The following is an 18,895-nucleotide window of genomic DNA, read 5'->3' on the forward strand; positions in this document are numbered from 1 at the left end:
AGTGCAGTACCATGGGTACTAAGGAGGCCGGATGGATAAGCATCTCATGGGCTGGGGTGTCAGGGGTAGCATCCTAAAGGAGGGGGCACCTGGGCTGAATATTGAAAGAGGGCATGGTTGGCCAGTAGGATCAGTGAAGACATTCCAGGCAGATAAAATGGGATGAGTGAAGGCAAACAGGCATGAAAAAACATCTGGAGTGTCTGGGGAATGGCAGGTGGATTGGGATGCCAGGGCCTCTGGGATCTGCAGATGAGTGCGGGAGTTGTAGGAAGAGAAGTAGGTAGGGCCAGATTATGGAGAGAGTCATACACCAAGCTAAAGGGTTTAAACTTTATCCTGAAAGCTATGGGGAGTCACTGGAGAATTTTAAACAGAAGAAAGGCGATTTAGCATCTAGTTGGCAAAGCAGTATGAGATAAAACATGAACTCAAATAACAAGACAAATTAACACACGATAAAAGCCACAAGGGCGGTGCAAAGAGATCAGAATAGAGAGAGAACTTTTAATACTAAGGATAATGAGGGGGGAGTCCCTCAATGGACTAAGACAGCAGTAGATAGGCATTTCACATGGCACGGGTAGAGAGCCCCAGAGTTAAAAAAATTGCTTATATGATGAAGAGCCAATAATACCAGTATGTAGAGGAGTGTAAGATATGGCTGGAGATAAACTGGCAGCTCTCTGAAAAGCTCTAGGGAGTTTGGATTTTAGTTGGCAGGTAATGGAGCATCGTGGACACCTTGAGTTGTGGGTAGGGAAGGACACATTCAAAGCAGTGATTTCTGACAAGTAGCCTAGTGGTGATATAGTGGGTAAATTGAGGAGGAGAGAATAATTGGAGGTAGAAAGACCACTTAGGAGGCAGTTGCAATAATTCAGGCATGATGTGCTATGAGCCTCAACCAGAGTAATGGCTGTGAGAATGGAAAGGATGAAAGATCGGGAGCTGACGGGACTCGGTATGAAGGAGACGGCAACGTGAAGTATCAGACTGAAGCTTCCAGCCAGCGGTGACCTGGGAAAGGATGGTCTCACTAAACCACAGAAACAGACCACCTGGAAGGAAAAACTGGATGCCGGGGCTTTGATGAAGACAAGGAAAGAATCTCAGATGATTTTTACGTTTATCGGACAAGACGACTTTTAAAAGGCTAGAGAGGACAAGAGCTGGGAGAGTACTGTCATCCAGAATTAAGGAAGACAATAATTTAAAGATGAAGAGAGTATCAAAAAACATCAGAATTACAGAAGTGTCAAAGGCAATGAGAAACAAGAAAAGGTCACTGGATTTAACAATTAGGTCATCAGGAAAAGCATAGGAAGATGTCATAGGAAGATGGCAAATAGTTTAAGAGAAGATGGTTGATTCAGAAATTGAAGGAGAGAGTGTAGGTCAATTGTTTTATAGAAAAATTTAGTACTGAAAGGAAGGAGATTAAGAGGATATTAGTTTGAGGGGATAAGAGAATGCAGAAGGAGGTTCAGTTAGGACCCAAGAGTGTATATAAGAAGAAAGAGAACAGATGGTAGCAAGGAAAAGATTTCAGGTGCAAGAATAATGATCTAGCTAATGGTGGCAAAGGGGTAAGGATGAAAACAGAGGTGGTTATAAAAGAAGTGAGAGGACACGTCCTTGTTTACATGCATAAAGGAACAATTAGTGGAAATAGACTTTAATGTGAAGACATTTTAAAGGAACTAAGTATATTCATGTAAAGAACTTAGAACATTGCTTGGCATATGTTTAGGGGTGTAATAAATTCCAAGTATCATAATTAGCATTATTATTGATAGATGGCTGTCAAATCTCATGCAAAGTTATAGTTTTAATATAACCAACAAATTCTATACTTAATATGAGGTTAAATTATCCTCATTTTCAGTTTAGGAGTATTAGAAAGGATTTTTTCTTAATTCATAATAGGGGTGTCTCATATGAGGAAAGGAATAAAAACATATTCTATTGACTCTGAAATACTTCCCCCGATCTGAGGTGTTAGTCTATAAATTTTTATGGACATGCATAAATAAAAGTATTTATTAACGCCATTTTTTTCTGCTTTAACAATTAAATAATTCCCTTTTTAATGGTTTCGTAGAAGCAATAGATTGTCATTGAGACATATTTGAAATTCTGAGTACAACTGAGAACCTCTTGTTTCTTGGCCTTACCCTTTAATCACAATCACCTCAATATGGAATTGCTGATTTTAAAAAACTTTAGGAAAAAAAAATTAAAAACACGGGGCACCCAGTAGGAAGTCAAAGGTAGTGTGACATAAAGACTGACCGGTTCTGCTAGACATCAATCATTTTTACTAAAGTAAAATACAAAAATATATTCAATTTGAATAACTCATAAATGTCGGACATCTGTAAACCTCTTTTTTCCCGTACATTCAAATGATTTTTACTTAGAAAATAATTGCAAATAATTTTTTTGCCTCAAAAAATCCTTACTTTTCTAGCAAATCAGTTTTGGGGTTTTTTTTAGGAGAACATTTTTGTCTAGGAAGTCAGGGAAGTCTGCAGCAAATGAAATAAAAGATTTCTGTTTTTTTATTCAACTGCAGTCAGTTGCCAGTTGCCATGAGAATTCGCTGCCTCTGGGAGGATGACTCTACCCGCACCTATGGAGCCTCCGCAGCAGCTGGCTGCTCAGCCTTCCACTCCCCGAGGCTTGTTACCATGCTACTGCGCGTGTCTGGGCCTTCTGTAATGCAGACCTGCTGTCCACTCGGTAACAAACCACGGCCTTCACAAATGCACGCTAGGGCTTGCAAATTCAGCTTTCATCCTGGGGCTTCCCTGGTGGCGCAGTGGTTAAGAATCCACCTGCCAATGCGAGGGGACACGGGTTCGAGCCCTGGTCCGGGAAGATCCCACATGCCATGGAGCAACTAAGCCCGTGTGCCACAACTATGGAGCCTGTGCTCTAGAGTCCAAGAGCCACAACTACTGAGACTGCGTGCCACAACTACTGAAGCCCGTGAGCCTAGAGCCCGTGCTCGGCAACAAGAGAAGCCACCGCAGTGAGAAGCCCACGCACCACAATAAAGAGTAACCCCCGCTCACCCGCACGCAGCAACGAAGACCCAATGCAGCCAAAAAATAAAATGTAAATAAAATAAGTAAATTAAAAAAAAATTTCATCCTGGTCTTAGACACAGCAAAGTTATTTTTACATCTAAGCGACACACGCTGCCCCACAAACACCAGGTTCTGGCTTTCATTCTACTTTTGCAGTTAGACACACGTGGCCAAGATTTAAAGGTGGCGGGGTTACAAGGTCAGATCCGCAGAGTTTTCAATCAAATGGATTTTATCACTTACCATGTCAAATGTAAGAAGGTCACAGAAGAAAGAGCAGATTAATACAGGCTTTCCTGTAGCTTTTAATACTGATTTACAAATGATCCCCAATCGTGAAAAGCTACTGCCACCATCTCTGGATCCCACCAGCGTCCCTGTCACACCTCCAGTGCTGAAATCCCTCCAGGATTCTTTCCTCCTTACTCTGGGAGCTTTCCCTGCAAAATCATACCCACAGCTCCCAGTTCAGGTCAGCCTAAAAAAAAAAATGCAGACTTTGCCCCTGGGGCAATACACCTGGAAGAATTGTCCCCTTTTGTCCACAGGGAAAAGGGAAGTTCTGTTCTTTGTGTAATGTATTAGGTGAAAATGACGGTGATAGCAGTATTATGGGAAGTCTTTAATGCGTTTGCATTCGGAGGTATAAATCAATGTCCAAACAGACTCTGTGACAGAACAGACTTTCTCAGCCTCAACACTGTAGACCTTTGGGGCTGAATAATTCTTGGTTGGGGGGGAGTTGTCCTCTGCATTGTGAGACGTTTAGCAGCATCCCTGGCCCCTACTCGTTTGCTAGATGCTAGTAAAACTCCTCCCAGAATTATGACAACCAAAAATGTCTCCAGACATTGTCAAATGTCTGGGGAAGAGAGGAGAGAGTCAACTCCAGTTGATAAATACATAATAGAGAAGATTTACTTTTTTTTAAGAAATTGCCTTTAGAAGACAATACGCATAATGAACATCTATCCAAGCATTCTATGAGGAAGGCAACATTAGGCAGAATTTTAACCATCTCTAGATTTTGGTTAGGAAAGAAATAATTTATAGAGATTAATCCTTTAATTAGGAGGCAATAAAATTTAGAAGGTTGGAGCACAGGCCTTGGAATCAGAGATCTAGATTTACTAGCTGTGAACGTAATGTCTCTGTCCTTCAGTGTTTTTACGTATAATATGAGGATAGTTAGCAGAATCTATCTATCCCTGGACATGCTTCAGGGCCTTCACTCATGCTGTTCCCTGGGCTCAGAACGGCTCCTTCTTTCTCTTGGCCTTTCACCCTCCAAGTCTCAGTTTAAATAATCCCTCCCCAGAAGGGCCTCTCTGTTTATCTACAGCTAGGCTCTCTTGTGATTACCTATCATAGCACCATTTGCAGTAACGTATTTTGTAACTTTTTATGCTTCCCTCACTATTTTATAGTTTCATAATGTCCAGGATTATTTCTTTATTCAACACTGTCTTGAATATGGTGGCTGGCCCACAGTAGAGGCTCAACAAATATTGCTGTATGAATGAATGAATACACAGAGTTTTTATAATTATTAATATCATCATCGTCATCATCATTGAGGACCTGTACTGATCTGACTTAACTAAATTCCTATTTTACAAAAACACTCACTTCATTCTGTTGAATGTTAAGATCAAAATGTCACCATGAGTAAGACTGTATGAAACAATGACACTAGGATACCTGGTTGAGCATCTACAACAATGCCTGGGAAACTGTATAAAGCCTAAGCTTTGCAGACTTGCACAGGGTTGGGCGGCAACATCCTGGGATGTGTCCATACGTGTATGACAGAGAGGATCTCATTCTCGGAGGGGGGGCTTCAGCGGCTCCCTCACTGTACCTTAGGGCTGGATGAGCACTGCTGGCTCAGCTGCTGTGCTGGGCCCCTGGGTCAGCCGCCTTTATAGACTCCGGCAGGAGGAACACTAGCTTTGTTTTTGGTTCACTGGCAAACCAATATTTTGCTCTTAAAATCAAACCACTGTTACAGTGTTTTTTTGTTTGTTTGTTTGTTTTGGGTTTTTTTTGCGGTACGCAGGCCTCTCACTGTTGTGGCCTCTCCCGTTGCGGAGCACAGGCTCCGGATGCGCAGGCTCAGCGGCCATGGCTCACGAGCCCAGCCGCTCCGCAGCATGTGGGATCTTCCCGGACCGGGGCACGAACCCGTGTCCCCTGCATTGGCAGGCGGACTCTCAACCACTGCACCACCAGGGAAACCCAGTGTATTTGTTTTTTTAAAAAAGTAAATAATTTTTAGAAGAGCAAGGCAGAAATAGGGTTACTCTACTTGGGACCATGTTGTTAAAATGCTCATGCTAACAAGAAAGTAAATTTTTTAACATACTCTTTTTCATACTCTGTCACAGAGAAAGAATGTTGAATTAAAAAAGAGATAAGTACTTATAACAATAAATTGATGCTCAAGGTGGCCAACAGATCCTAAGAGCTATTTAAATCTAGCCAGCTACTTAAACTAGGTCTGAGTTTTTGAAATAGCTCTCCGTGATTTTTTGAATTGTGGAAAATGGGAAGAGTAAAACGTCTGCAGATCTGAAGTTGAGATTATGACAAATTCTGCAAACCGCTGACAAATGAGATTGATCTGCTCCCCCAGATAAGATACGTCATTGAAGGGATTAGTGTGGGAAGGAGTCAGAATCAAGAGAAGCCAGTAACGGGTTCAGACGAACTTCACATTGGGAATATTGGCAAACATGATGTATCTGGGCTTTGGCAAGGAGGCTTTGAGAAGGAGCCTCATGAGATATTTTTTAAAAGAAGGAGGAACATGGGATAAGTGGTCGTTTATTTAAGGCAGATTTCTTTGTGGGTGAATAATGCACAAAACATGACTATGTTAATCTGAAAGCACATTTCTGGTGGCCACACACCAGAGGACTCTGTCCTTAGCACTGTCCCCGTGCAGCACTTCTAGCACCTTTAATGAAAATCTTTTGAGGTTGGCAGAATTTTTTTTCTGTTAAGAGCCAGATGGTAAATATTTTAGGCGTTGTGGGTCACATACAGTCTCCATTGAATCTTTTTCATTAAAGAAAAAAAAAAACTTAAAAAAAAGCTGCAACCATTCTTAGCCCGAGGGGTGTACAGAAACAGGTGACAATTCGTATTTCCCCACGGCCCAGGTTTGCCAACCGTGTTCTAGAGCTTATCAAACTTGAGGATGACGTGAGAGAGAATGAATATTCTGCTTAATAGAATCAGGACCCATAAAGATACCATGAGCCTCATGGCACGTGAGCACTGGAAGGGACCTGAAACCTAGAGATCATCTGTCAAGAAGTCCCTCCTCTATTCACAGGACAAACTGGGACAACCTGGGATTATGCGCTGGCAGAAAGATATAGACATAAGTGCATGATTTTATACTTGAAATCCCAAACTCCCAATTATGTGAGCACAGAATAGGCATTTATGGCTTGACAGCTGAACCAGGGAAGAACGGCATTTTAGCCAAGAGTCAGTCAAATATGGGTCAAGCGTGTGGTGTGACTGCAAACTGCACCATCCTAAACATGGTCACACCACTCAGCTTCTTGCCTCGGAGTGTTACATGAAGAGTCATCGCTGTAATATGTGAGGAAGCTGAAAAAATTGGAGGTATATAAGCCAGGGGATGCATGTAACGGGATTTTAGAAACTTCAGAGCACAGCAAAGCTACACAAGTAGAGAAGGAGCTGGTTTGTGGTTTATAGGCCTGAACTGGGTACCCAGGAGGTCAGGGGGGAAAGAAGTCTGAGTGGCAGCTTCAGCTTCACAGTGCCTGAGCTGCTGGGACGCGGAAATGGACCATATGCATGTGTTTAATTCTCCCTTTAAGTCATAGAGCATTTAGTCAGTAGACGAGACTGTCCATTTTTGTTGGACTTCAAGCAACAGTCCAGCATCTTAAGGCAAAAGGCAACTTGGGGAAAAAGGCTCTATCATTATGACCAAACAATGTGCTTCCAGATGGAAGTGGAGAAATCCATCCTTACGCTGTGATTAACTCTTGCTTCCTTCATTTTCTCTGAGTCTGATTTTGCCCTCTGTAGACATAACAGAGACTAAATCTATTCCTTTTTTATATACAGAACTCTTGAAATATCTAAATGCTCCCTAAATCTTTGCTGCTTCTGGAAACAGATCACTAATTCCTTCTACAGTTCATTAAATTTCACACATGCCATAGTTTCCAAATTCCTGCCACATCCTTCGAGAACAGATTAGAGTTTAAAAAATTCTTTTTATATGCATGGTTCCATTTGTTCCTTTGGAGGCAGGGAAAGTATCATATGCCCTATCTATCTATCTATCTACCTACGTACCTATGTACCGAGATAGATCTCCCTCTCTCCCTCCCTCCCTCCCTTCCTTCCTTCCTCCCTCTCTTTCAGGACAAGCCATCTGAACAAGGTCCAGGAAATTTGCATAACATATGCAAGACATAGACCTAGAAAGTGGCAGGTCAGGGATTATAACCAAGCTTTTTGAGTTCTAAACCCATGCTTTTCCATTCTTTGTTAAAGGATGGATTCTTCTGTTAAAGGCAGTATATTCTTAGTTAAAGGCTATACAGTGGAAAGGGTCTTGCTTAGTGTGGTATGGTTTTGCAATATGGTGACAGAATTTTTAGCAGCATGTACCACAGGGTAAATTTGATAAATTCTCATGATTACAAATAACTCAAGGAACAGGGTGAGGATACAAAATGACGGATGTGAGAATCCTTTCTCTAGTTGGAAACTTTTAGGTTCTTTTACCCTCCATTCTTCTATTTCAACTCACCATGAAATTTTTAGAGCAACTCTCTAACCTATAATAACTTTAATCAAATAAACATAACTTCAGAAGTATCGAGTTCATGCTGTCCTGGAGCCCTTTTTACAGACCTGTATTTGAAGCCGGTATTGTGGGTGAGCAGTTGTCCTTTTCACATGTTCCCAGGATTGAAGTTAAAGTCATAGCAGAAACTGCATTGCTACCTGAGAACACACAATAGAGACACGGTATAGAGACAAATATGCAAGTGACAAGAAATGAGCAGACACATTACCAAGGCACATAAATAAAAGGTGCTATTACTCCAAATTAGCTGTGTTCCTAAAGTTTTTAGTTAAGTTAGTGTAGCATTCCGCACACAGTCTTGCCTACTGAATCAATTTTATAAATAGAGAATAGGTTCATGGGCCAACCCACTAAAAGCCTTTTCTATCTTTCTAAAGTGGCTGAGATAAACGACTAATAATACTGCAGGCCCTAACCACCATGTGTAACAATGTTCCCATGGCCAAATGCATTCAGGGCTCTGGCTTGGAAATGCCAGAAACATGTTCCCCCAGTGTAGCTGGTAACCCTGAGCTCTCAGCCACTGGTGCCCACGGCTGAGGTAGAGCAAGCAGGAGGTGGCATCTCTTAACGGTAAACTGTGGGTTCCTGGGAACAGGCCATCAAACATCTCAGGGAAGCAAGAATCTTCTGCCAGATCCCTGTTCAGAATCTTTTCTTCCTTAGTCCCCAAGGATCCATCTTTACCCCCTATCTCCCTGGCCCCGATAGAAAAGTAAACAGTAACCTTCTTACCTGTGTAAAACAAGTTGCATATAACAAATTTTGTTGTTAGTACCAAATACAACATGAAGAGGTTCGTTCCTCTCAAACCTGTTTTTCACATGGAGCCACCAAGGAAAGTCCAGAAGGTGGAGGGAGAGGATTAAGTTCATTTTCAGATACTGAGGAAATATTCACGTGCATTTCGGGGCAGCACCCACCGAGGTTAGCCTGATTGTTTGATGAGGCGAAGGCAGAAGTGGGGAATGGTGGCTGGAGTTTGGACGTGTGATGAGGAGAGAGACCAGGCTTGGAGTTGCCACCAACACAAGCCCTGGAGCTGAGAGAGCTCGGGTCCATGAGGAAGGGAAGCCGCAAACTTTACCTCCCCGCACCCTGACTGGGGCAGCATGGCAGAAAGGACGGGTATATCACGGGGTGGAGTGAGCATCAAGTGGTCAGAGAGGTGGGGTTCCTGAGTGTTCCCCAGGAGCCATTCCCTTAATTAATATTTACTGACTTCGTGCTAAGCTCTGAGGACTCGGAGTCAGGGCCTTGGAGAACCCACAATCAATTAGGGAATACAGAGAGGTACAGACATAATTATAGTTGAATGGAGGGAGTGGGGTACACGTAAAGTGAGGTAGTGCATTCAGAGAGGGAGAGGTGAATTCTAGAAAGGAAAAAACAAAGGTTTTTGGAGAAGGATCCATCTAGAGGAGACAGGATTTACACACAGGAAGATGAGGTAGAGGGTAAAGGGGGCAATTCCAGGTACAATCCTATGACAAAAGGTACAGAGGCCAGCAAAGGCACAGACAAGGCAGAGCTTCTAGGCTAATGATTTTAAACCAAGCATCCCACAGCCAGCCCAGGGCCCAGCAAAGTTTTCAAACCCATAAGACACAGAATCAGAACCGTGGTAGGAATGAATGACTTGCACAAGCAGAAGAGAGGCTGAGCGGGGGGAAGCACCTGGGAAGTTTCTGCCATTTTCTGGGGAGAGGAAATGAGGGTAGAAACAGGAGGGCAGCACTGAGGATGGGGAATAGGGGGCAGTGGGAGAGACACTGGAACCTCCGCTTGTCAACACTACCTTCCCGCCAACTCCTTGGGCTTGTCTAAGACATGGATTCCCCTGAACACCGTCAAGTGCAGGCTCCTGCATCTACAGAGTCAGATTCCACTGGTGTCAGAGGTGGGATATGCATTGTCCTAAACTCCCAAGGCCATTTGCAAATTATTGGTCCTCTGCTCTCATATCCATCTGCGGTGCACCTGCCATTCAGCTCTAGAACCTCAACCTTCTCTCTTTGTTCACTGATTTCTTCACATTCACTGAAGAACTGTGTACCCAATTTCACTTGCTCCCTAGATGTGCTATGTTTGATAATTTCACTCAACTTTGGGAGAAAATAGTTTTCAATAATTGAAAGAATAAACTTTATGCTACATATCCACAGACATAATATATAGTATTAGGAATTAAATTTAAAATGTTATGAAAATATGAGTGCTTCTTCCAGGGCATGGTACCACATACACTCTCTATGAAACAAAAACTCTCAGTCTATGAAGAATCAAGAGTGTAACTTTGTTAGCTGTTCTTGTATGCCATATTTTTATACATTTTTATACATTTTATACATTTTTTTACAAATGCTTTCTCTTGTTTAACAACTTTTTATATAAATATGTATAAATATTTTTAGTGAAGATCTTGACATTTTAGTTTTCGTGCTTCCTATTTTGTAGAAGACAGGAAAGAAGACTTTTTTATATTTCTAAAGAAAATATATTCATAATATAATGACGCTAACTTACTTTTTTTTTATTGGAGTATAGTTGCTTTACAATATTGTGTTAGTTTATACTGGACAGCAAAGTGAATCAGCTATATGTACACATGTATCCTCTCTTTTGGGGATTTCCTTCTCATTTAGGTCACCACAGAGCAGGGGGTAGAGTTCCCTGTGCTATACAGTAGGTTCTCATTAGTTATCTATTTTATACATAGTATCAATAGTATATATATGTCAATCCCAATCTCCCAATTCATCCCCCACCCCCGTCCCCCTTGGTATCCATACGTTTGTTCTCGACATCTGTGTCTCTATTTCTGCTTGTAAATAAGATTACCTGTACCAATTTTTTCAGATTCCACATATATGCGTTAATATACAATATTTGTTTTTCTCTTTCTGACCTACTTCCCTCTGTATGACAGTCTCTAGGTCCATCTATATCTCTACAAATGACCCCATTTCGTTCCTTTTTATGGATGAGTAATATTCTATTGTATGTATGTACCACATCTTCTTTATCCATTCCTCTGGACACTAATTTACTTTTTAAACAACACAATTAAAATTATTTACTACAAGGTTCATAAAACAATAACGACTGTACACGTTTGGATTCAGAAATTGTGATGCTTCAGTGTCAGACTCACTCTGTACTGAATAACTCAATGTGATCATGCCTAGTAAATAATTGAGACAAAGAATTTTGAGAACAGATAGTTTATGATTCACAGATAGTTTAGTACAAGTGGAGTTTTGGGGGTACTTATATACATGAGCTTTTCCTCCAAATATTTACACCTATAAAACTCTAGACAAAGTAACATTTAAGGGAGAAAAAGAAAGGCCATAACAGAAAATATACCATGTGTCTGTGAATAAAGACTACTCCTAGGTCTGAAATTCAGTCTCAAGTTTAATAACTTTCCATCTATGTATATGATGTTTCTATTCCGTGCCTTGATTACTTAGACTAAATAATAGATCTAAATGCCACTTAATTATCCCATATTCTAAAAGCACCACTAATTAAATCCTACTTTTAAATTTGATGGTTTGAAGAAAGAGAGAGTCGTTTTGTGGTTTCCCTTCTCTGTAACCCATAGGCAGTGGAATCACCCAGAGAAACTATCAGCAAAGTGCAGAACTGCAATGTCCATGCAGCAAAACAGGAGAGGAGGAAAGAGACTTAAGAACAAAATTTAACCAAAACAACAAAATGTAGGAAAGGGGGAAAGAAGAAACCATTAGGGAGCATAATAAATAAAAAGTCCAAAGTGAGATGGAAAGAATCACCCCTCATACCACAAGAATCACAGTGAGTATAAATGGGTGATGTCTAACCAGTCAGACAATAAAAACAAATATCATGCAGAAATTCTGACAGTCACATATTCACGGACAGAGCCCCTTAATGACAATATTTTGAGCATTTTTCTATAGCATATTTTCTGACTATCTGATGGTTTCCAAATCAAAGCATTTATGCTTTCCAACTATTCAAGTATAATATAATGTACTGTGAGCAAACATGTATGAAATAATGGTTGTGAATGATGCTGGAAGTTCTTGGGGGAGACATCCCCCAAGAGAAAGAATCCCAAAGCTATTATTACCCTGCACTGAAATTGTCAGCTGTCCCCGGGAGTACAGTCAACACTGTTGAAACTTCTGTACTGAGACTGAGCTCAGGTGACGTTTCTTGTATGAAGATTTTCCTATGCACACTGTCAGCTAACATACAGCGCAGGGGTATTTCACACTCATGAGCTCTTAGTGAACAAGAAAATGTTTTCAAAGGAATGGAAGAAAACATTGCCTCCATCATCATTCATCTGTGATCCTCTTAGCAAGAGATGTACCAGTCAGAGCCGCCATCAGAGCAAGCTCATTTAGTGGTAACAGCAATACCTGTAAGGGGAGTTCTGTTTTTCAGCCTATCCACCTCCATAGTGAAGTCATCCTTCAGAAAAAGGAATCCAATAATGGAAAACAGGTAGACAAGGATGAGGGCGAGGACTGCAGTTAGAATAATGGAGCGGCCATTCCGTGTGACACTTTTTATGACATTGAGCAGAGTCTCTTCTCTATATACTAAATCAAAAAGCTACAAAACCAAAGAGAACAAAAACAAGGAAAAAAAGGCAATGAAGCAAAGGGTGAATAAATACAAAGGTAATCACAAATACAAATGCAGGCCATTTTAATTTACCTGTGAGAGAATAACAGTATAAATAACAACTTAAAAATGAACCAAAATATGTATTTCTTCTCCAGTTTGAATGTGTTAATAAACTGTTTTTCAATAAAGATAACTCTAACACAATATATAATGTGCATCTGTTGGTTTCATAACCAATGTAGTATGAATTTTTTAAGACATGGTAATAGCACAGCTTCAAATTTGAATTTAGAAAAATTGTAATATGATACATAACCAACTTAGCTACTTATTCCCTATTTTTAGCCTTTCCGATATTCTGTAGTTGCTTCTAGAATATGTAAAATGGCTAACATGAGAATGCTGAATTAGGGAACTAAGTGATGAATAATTGAAGGATTCATTCAACGGATTGTTTAATCAAGGGATTAGAGGTGAAATGACATGAATTCAATTTTATGAGCCCACTAAAATAGAAAAGGTATGAAATTTAAAAATATTTGAGAAATGCAAACATCTTTCTTACTAAACAGGTAGATTGAGGGCAAAACCTATTACTTTAGTAGATGCTTTTGGGAACAGAAGTATAAACAGAAATATAATTCACAAGTGTTAATTCACTTCCTCTATGGATAATGGGTTATTCTCCATTTTGTGTTTAGTAGTTGACAATCCATATGCACTGGTCAAGAATCTAGGTATGTGTTTGCTATCTGCAGTCAACTTTAAGAACAATTTTACTTATTGCTATATTTAAAGTTGAAATTATACATTCGCAACTACATGTTTCATTATTAAAAGCTGGTTAAAAGCAATATTAACATTTACTTTAATGAAGGCATAAGTATCAGTTTAGAAATGAATAGTATTTTTGATATTAGAATAACTGGGGTTTGTTTTCTGCTATCTATGGGGAGTGATTAAAATCTCTGAGCTGGTTGAAATGATTAATACCAGTGTCGCTCATCCCTTCAGAAACACCAGGGCCTTGTACTCTGTTTTTCAGAGTTTTGAGGCTTATACAGTTACTTTCCAATTTAACTATAGTCTTGCAAATAATTGCTGTAAATATATTAACTTGTTTGCTCACCTTAGGACACTGATGTTTTTTGATGGTCAAACACAAAAACATATGTTTAACTATTTTGCTATCTGTTTATCTCCTGGAGGGAGATACAACCTTTAGAAGCAAATTCCTTATTCTTCCCTAAAGACAAATTAAGTAATGCAAGTTCAGCTTCCACATTACTGACCTGGCTTATTTAACTTATTTAAGCATTTAGTTGATAGAAAGGAGATTTTCCCTCAGCTGAACAGTGGCTTAAAGAAAAGGTCTGGAAATGGTTCCAGATCATTTCTGGATAGTTTATGAAAGTTTATAGTTTTCAGAAGCCCATAGGATACTTGATGAAAATGCATATTCCTGGGCCCTATTCCATACCCATGGAATCAGAATCTTGAGAATGCAAAGGTATTGATGTTGGACAGGTGAACGGTTCCTTCCATTTATTTCTCAAAGGAAAAATCTAGAGTGTGGTTTCTATTACCGGTTAAAGGATTGGCATTTGTGGACACAACTGGGAATGCAAATTCATATATTTTTTAAAACATAAAAATATTTTTAAAATACATTTAAATACCATTTTGACATTATGTCCATTAAAATTTTCTTCTAGTCCTCTAAACATGAAAATGGAATATATCCTTTTTATAACCAACCCAATGAAAACAAATTAGCATAAGTGTTGTATGATTTGAAAAACATGAGAGAAAAATGCAACTGGAAATTAAGGTTAACATAAATTAAAAGTAACATTACTATTAATAACTCATACAATAATTCAAATACACCTTTATTTTTTCAAAAACCTTTCCTTAAATAACAAAGATTTTACATGTATCATTTCACATGTTTTTCATATTATTTCTTTAATGGGTCTTGATATTACTAGGCTCTCATATTACCCCTATCCATTTTATAGACAAGGAGGTTGAAGCACAAAAACATAATAAATATTACATATTTATTACAGTCAGGGAAAAGAGCTGGGTATAATAGACCTTTACCTATCACAGGCAGATATTAAAAAATGCAATTTTTGTGGTGAATTAGAGCAAAGAAGGAATTCATTAGGATCCTCGGATCAGAAAAAAAAGTCTACTTTTGATGGCCGAATACTAATCTAACTTAAGTGGCTGAATACTAATCTAACTTAGCTGCCTGGAAGATAATTTTGTATCCTTATGTTGATAAGGGACAAATCCGCTCTTCACTGTGGCTCTTTCAAGTGTTTTAGGGTAAACAGAAAATTAGTTTCTTACTTAATCTTCCTACATGGGTGAGCTAGGTCACAGGGAAGCAGGAGGCAATGAATTTGCCCCTCATGACCCAAGAAAACCAGGTCAGCATAATGTTTTTAGATCTTCAGCTTGTTTTCAGGGATTATTTTATTGGGTAGTGTTCTCCTCTGCATAGCAACTGTGAGCTGAAGATATGAATAAATTGTTCCTCTGGCATCATGATGCTAACCTGGTAATGCTCTAAGTTTCAAAATATTACCATATACTTGTATTGACTCCTCTCCTGGTTTATAGCTACAGAACATATATGTAGGAAGGAAAACTGATAACCAGCAAAAAAACAAAACCAAAACCAAAATGCGGCTTTAGAAGAAATCTGAAAATCCACTTAATGAATAGATATATGTAAATCAGCTTAACAACAACAACATATTAAATCTAAAACTATAAGACTGCCCTTAAAACAACTCATCATCTTTTTGCTAAGTTGGCTTTCCCCTTCATTTTATTTATATGCCATTCTAAAGATACACAAAATATTTGCTGTTATAAATAAATGCAATGAATTCAGTACCAAGAAAGTATATCCCTTTTCTTGTTGAAGAATCTCTAAGGGAAATATGACTTGGCTGAAACCCAAAGCAGCCTGCTATACAAAGCCTCGGTCAAGAGGTGGGTCTCAGAGATAAAATAAAGAATTGTACCACCTATGTCGTTTCTCAGAGATAAAGACTAAAAATAATAATAATGCATGATTTTCCTAGGCAAGTCTAAAAATAACATAATTTGTCCTAAATGCCAGACTCTGCTTAAAAAAAAAAAAAATCAAAGGAAGAAGCATAAGAAGCAGCAGCATTATGTATTTTTTTCAGCAGTGACTATCCACATAGAGATGTACTCACCAGGAAGCTATAGAAGAATTCGTGAACAAAGAGGCCCAGCATGCAAACCAGGACATACGCTACATGGTAGAGAAAGGCCATATCCAGGATGACCGCTCGGTACCCTCGGGTGAACGTGCCACGATTTCCGACAAAACTCACCAGAAATACTATTTTATTACAAAGCTAAAGGGAGGAAAAGATTCGATTTTACTGTCTTATTTGTTCTGAAACTCACAAAAACAGCATGTCATTGACAAAACCTATTATTCACAAAGTCTGTGGTTTTCTTTTATGATTTCTCGTTTTGTAATTTTTCAGCACTGCTTACAAATCTGCATGTAAACACCATAGAGACAAACCCTGTATTCTTTGCAGTTCCAGGAAAAGAGAGGAAGAGTGATTAAGAGCCGTAGCTCTGCAGTCAAGACAGACATGAATTTAAATGCTAGTTTTCCCACTACTATTATCTGACCCAGGCCATGCAACTGGAGGCCTTGGTTGTTTCTTCTCAAAAATTGGAATAAAGGAATTCCCACCTCATAGAACTCTTCAAGGAATTAAATAATTCATAATGAATATGAAGCCCTTAGTACAAGGACTCTTGAAATATTACTCATTATATTTTCCATATTAAAAGTAATAATGCAATGTTTTTATTATTATACTATAAATGAAATAGAAAAATATATTTTCAGAAAACATCCAGAGATTTGTCCTCGATTTTTTTATCCTGGACTTTCTCTACTGAATATTATTTTAAACAAGTAGGCCATTAAAAATTATTTTTGTATTTAATTTACTCTACATTCATAAAAAATATAAATATACTTCTCTACCTAGATTAAAATAAATATAATACTTGGATGTATCTTCTAAGTCCTATGTATGGTAATTATTCAGTAAACGTTTTGGAGTGTTTATTATGCTTGGTACCATGCAGAGCAGGGGTCCCCAATCCCCAGGCTGTGGACTGGTACCAGTCTGCGGACTGTTAGGAACCGGGTGGCACAGCAGGAGGTGAGCGGCAGGCCAGCGAGGGAAGCTTCATCTGCCGCTCCCCATCGCTCCCCATCACTCCCATTACCTCCTGAACCATTCCCCCCAACCCCGGTCCGTGGAAAAAATGTCTTCCACAAAACCGGTCCCTGGTGCCAAAAAGGTTGGGGACTGCTGATGTAGAGTATTCAAATTAAAAATACATTTAAATACAGAAATTTACATACAGAAATTTAAATACAGAAATTTATACTGAGGTTCTTTGGCAATGGTATCATATTTGTTTTTATATGTCCAAACCTAACTTTGGGAAGACAGCTTGCTCTTTGCAACATCATAGATTTTTTTCCATGTATATGAAAGAAACTGCCTTATGGAATGATTTTAAATAACATAAGAAGGAGCACAACACTTTGGGCAGAAGTAAAATTTGAGAGGTTGGAAAAACCTTTTCCTTCCACTTTCTGAAATCCAAATCAATACAGATAAAATGAGAAATGGTTTATCATTGCACGTTGTGAAGATAACCAAACCAAGTCAACAACATAGCAGTTAAAAACTTCAAACCTTTCCTAAGTTTGCCCCATGTTAATTAAATATCCTCTCAATAATAGATATTATCAATTTCATCATCTTGTTAACTTGAATAATGTTAAATAGAAAGTCTTACTTCACTATTTAGTGTTACATCATCACACCTTTACATTACTATTAAATATAGCTACTGTATTAATGGATGTCTTTATGTTTACTATCCAAAAGCAAGTTTAATTCATTCACCCATATCATCAATATGAAATAGAAATAAGAAGTTCTATAAAAAATAAAATTAAAAATTAAAATTATGACTTTTCAGAAGGATGAATTATATGTTGAAGACAAATTGTTTAAATGTTGTGTATTTGAGTCATAAAAAAATTATGCAGGAAAACTATAAGTCCTATATACTTATAGGAAAAGGGATACATTGAATTCAGGTTCTCAAGAGCAATATAGTTCAATTCTCAAATAATGCAAAAGCAAGGGCACACTTCTGCCTAAAAGGGCCTCTGCCATTCTTGCATGAAAAAGAAAGATTCGCCTTATTTGTTTCAGGTTAATTTTTTTGAACCTTGACCTAAAGCTTCATATTGATGAATATGCTCCTTTTCTCTTGATGGAGCCAATGCTGGTAGTGGCAGCCACCTATTTCTGCAGAGATCAGAAACAAGGAAACTGCTGTCTTTTAATTTTGAAGTATTCATACCATGAAGAAATAAGTGTAAGTATAAATGATTTGGGTAGGAAAAAACTTGAACGCTGGTTTTTCCTGATGCATGACCTGGAAATTTGCAAATTAGTTTTATTGAGCATTTTCCATGAAAGCTGGGAATATTTATGGAAATGAAGAAGTTACAGAAACATTCTCCCATTTCATGTCATGACTTACTTGACATTGTCTAACCAGTCCTTCGTTTGTCAATACCATTACGTAGGCGATCATTACTTCTGTGGCAAGCGTTCATGTGGGCAACAATAAACGGGGGGTGTGGGAACTGAGCAAGGTGGTTAAAAGGCCATCTTCTGAACTGGTGTTGGAAGGACCCTCGAGTCAGTACACAAATACCGATATAAACGATCACAACCGTCCCTTATATTTTTTTCTTTCTCCATCTATTCTTCAAAGCTGCCCTTGATATATTTTTCATTGAGAATGGGATAAATTGTGTGAAGGTTGGGGGAAAAAGTGGCAGGTGGGGGAGGGAAACGGCAGCAATGTAAGCTCTCTGTACAGCCTTTTAAAAGTAACACATAATCCAAATGATGGTCTTCCAAAACAGAAAAATGAATGTTCATTTGTTAATCAATGTATACTAAAACAAATTCATTAATTTTAACTAGGTAAATTAATTATACAGTATAGTAATATTTTCATAGATACTTTATATTTCATTGATATGTCTTTGCAGGACTTTTTTTTTAAACAGTGCAATATAGTGGGAAGACCCTGGCTTAGAAGTTGGGCCATCAGGGTTCCAGTCTTGGCTCTGCCACTAATTACTTAGGTAAATCCTCCTGGTGTCTATAGGATGTATACACTCATTTCT

At 38.8% G+C, this 18,895-nt stretch overlaps 1 protein-coding gene across 4 annotated transcripts in view; it reads right to left on the bottom strand.

The window, feature by feature from the left end:
- Nucleotides 1-18,895, bottom strand: part of ITPR2 (inositol 1,4,5-trisphosphate receptor type 2) — a 533,444-nt gene that overhangs the window by 72,866 nt on the left and 441,683 nt on the right. For all 4 annotated transcript variants that reach the window (XM_067695972.1, XM_067695968.1, XM_067695971.1 and 1 more), the window contains 3 exons: nt 15,831-15,995; nt 12,378-12,573; nt 8,007-8,099 (listed from right to left, as the gene is read on the bottom strand). In XM_067695972.1, coding sequence (XP_067552073.1) covers nt 8,007-8,099; nt 12,378-12,573; nt 15,831-15,995 — 454 coding nt within the window. The remainder of the gene's footprint in view (nt 1-8,006; nt 8,100-12,377; nt 12,574-15,830; nt 15,996-18,895) is intronic.

This window comes from Pseudorca crassidens, chromosome 11, assembly GCF_039906515.1.
Source record: "Pseudorca crassidens isolate mPseCra1 chromosome 11, mPseCra1.hap1, whole genome shotgun sequence".
Classification (NCBI taxonomy): Eukaryota; Metazoa; Chordata; class Mammalia; order Artiodactyla; family Delphinidae; genus Pseudorca; species Pseudorca crassidens.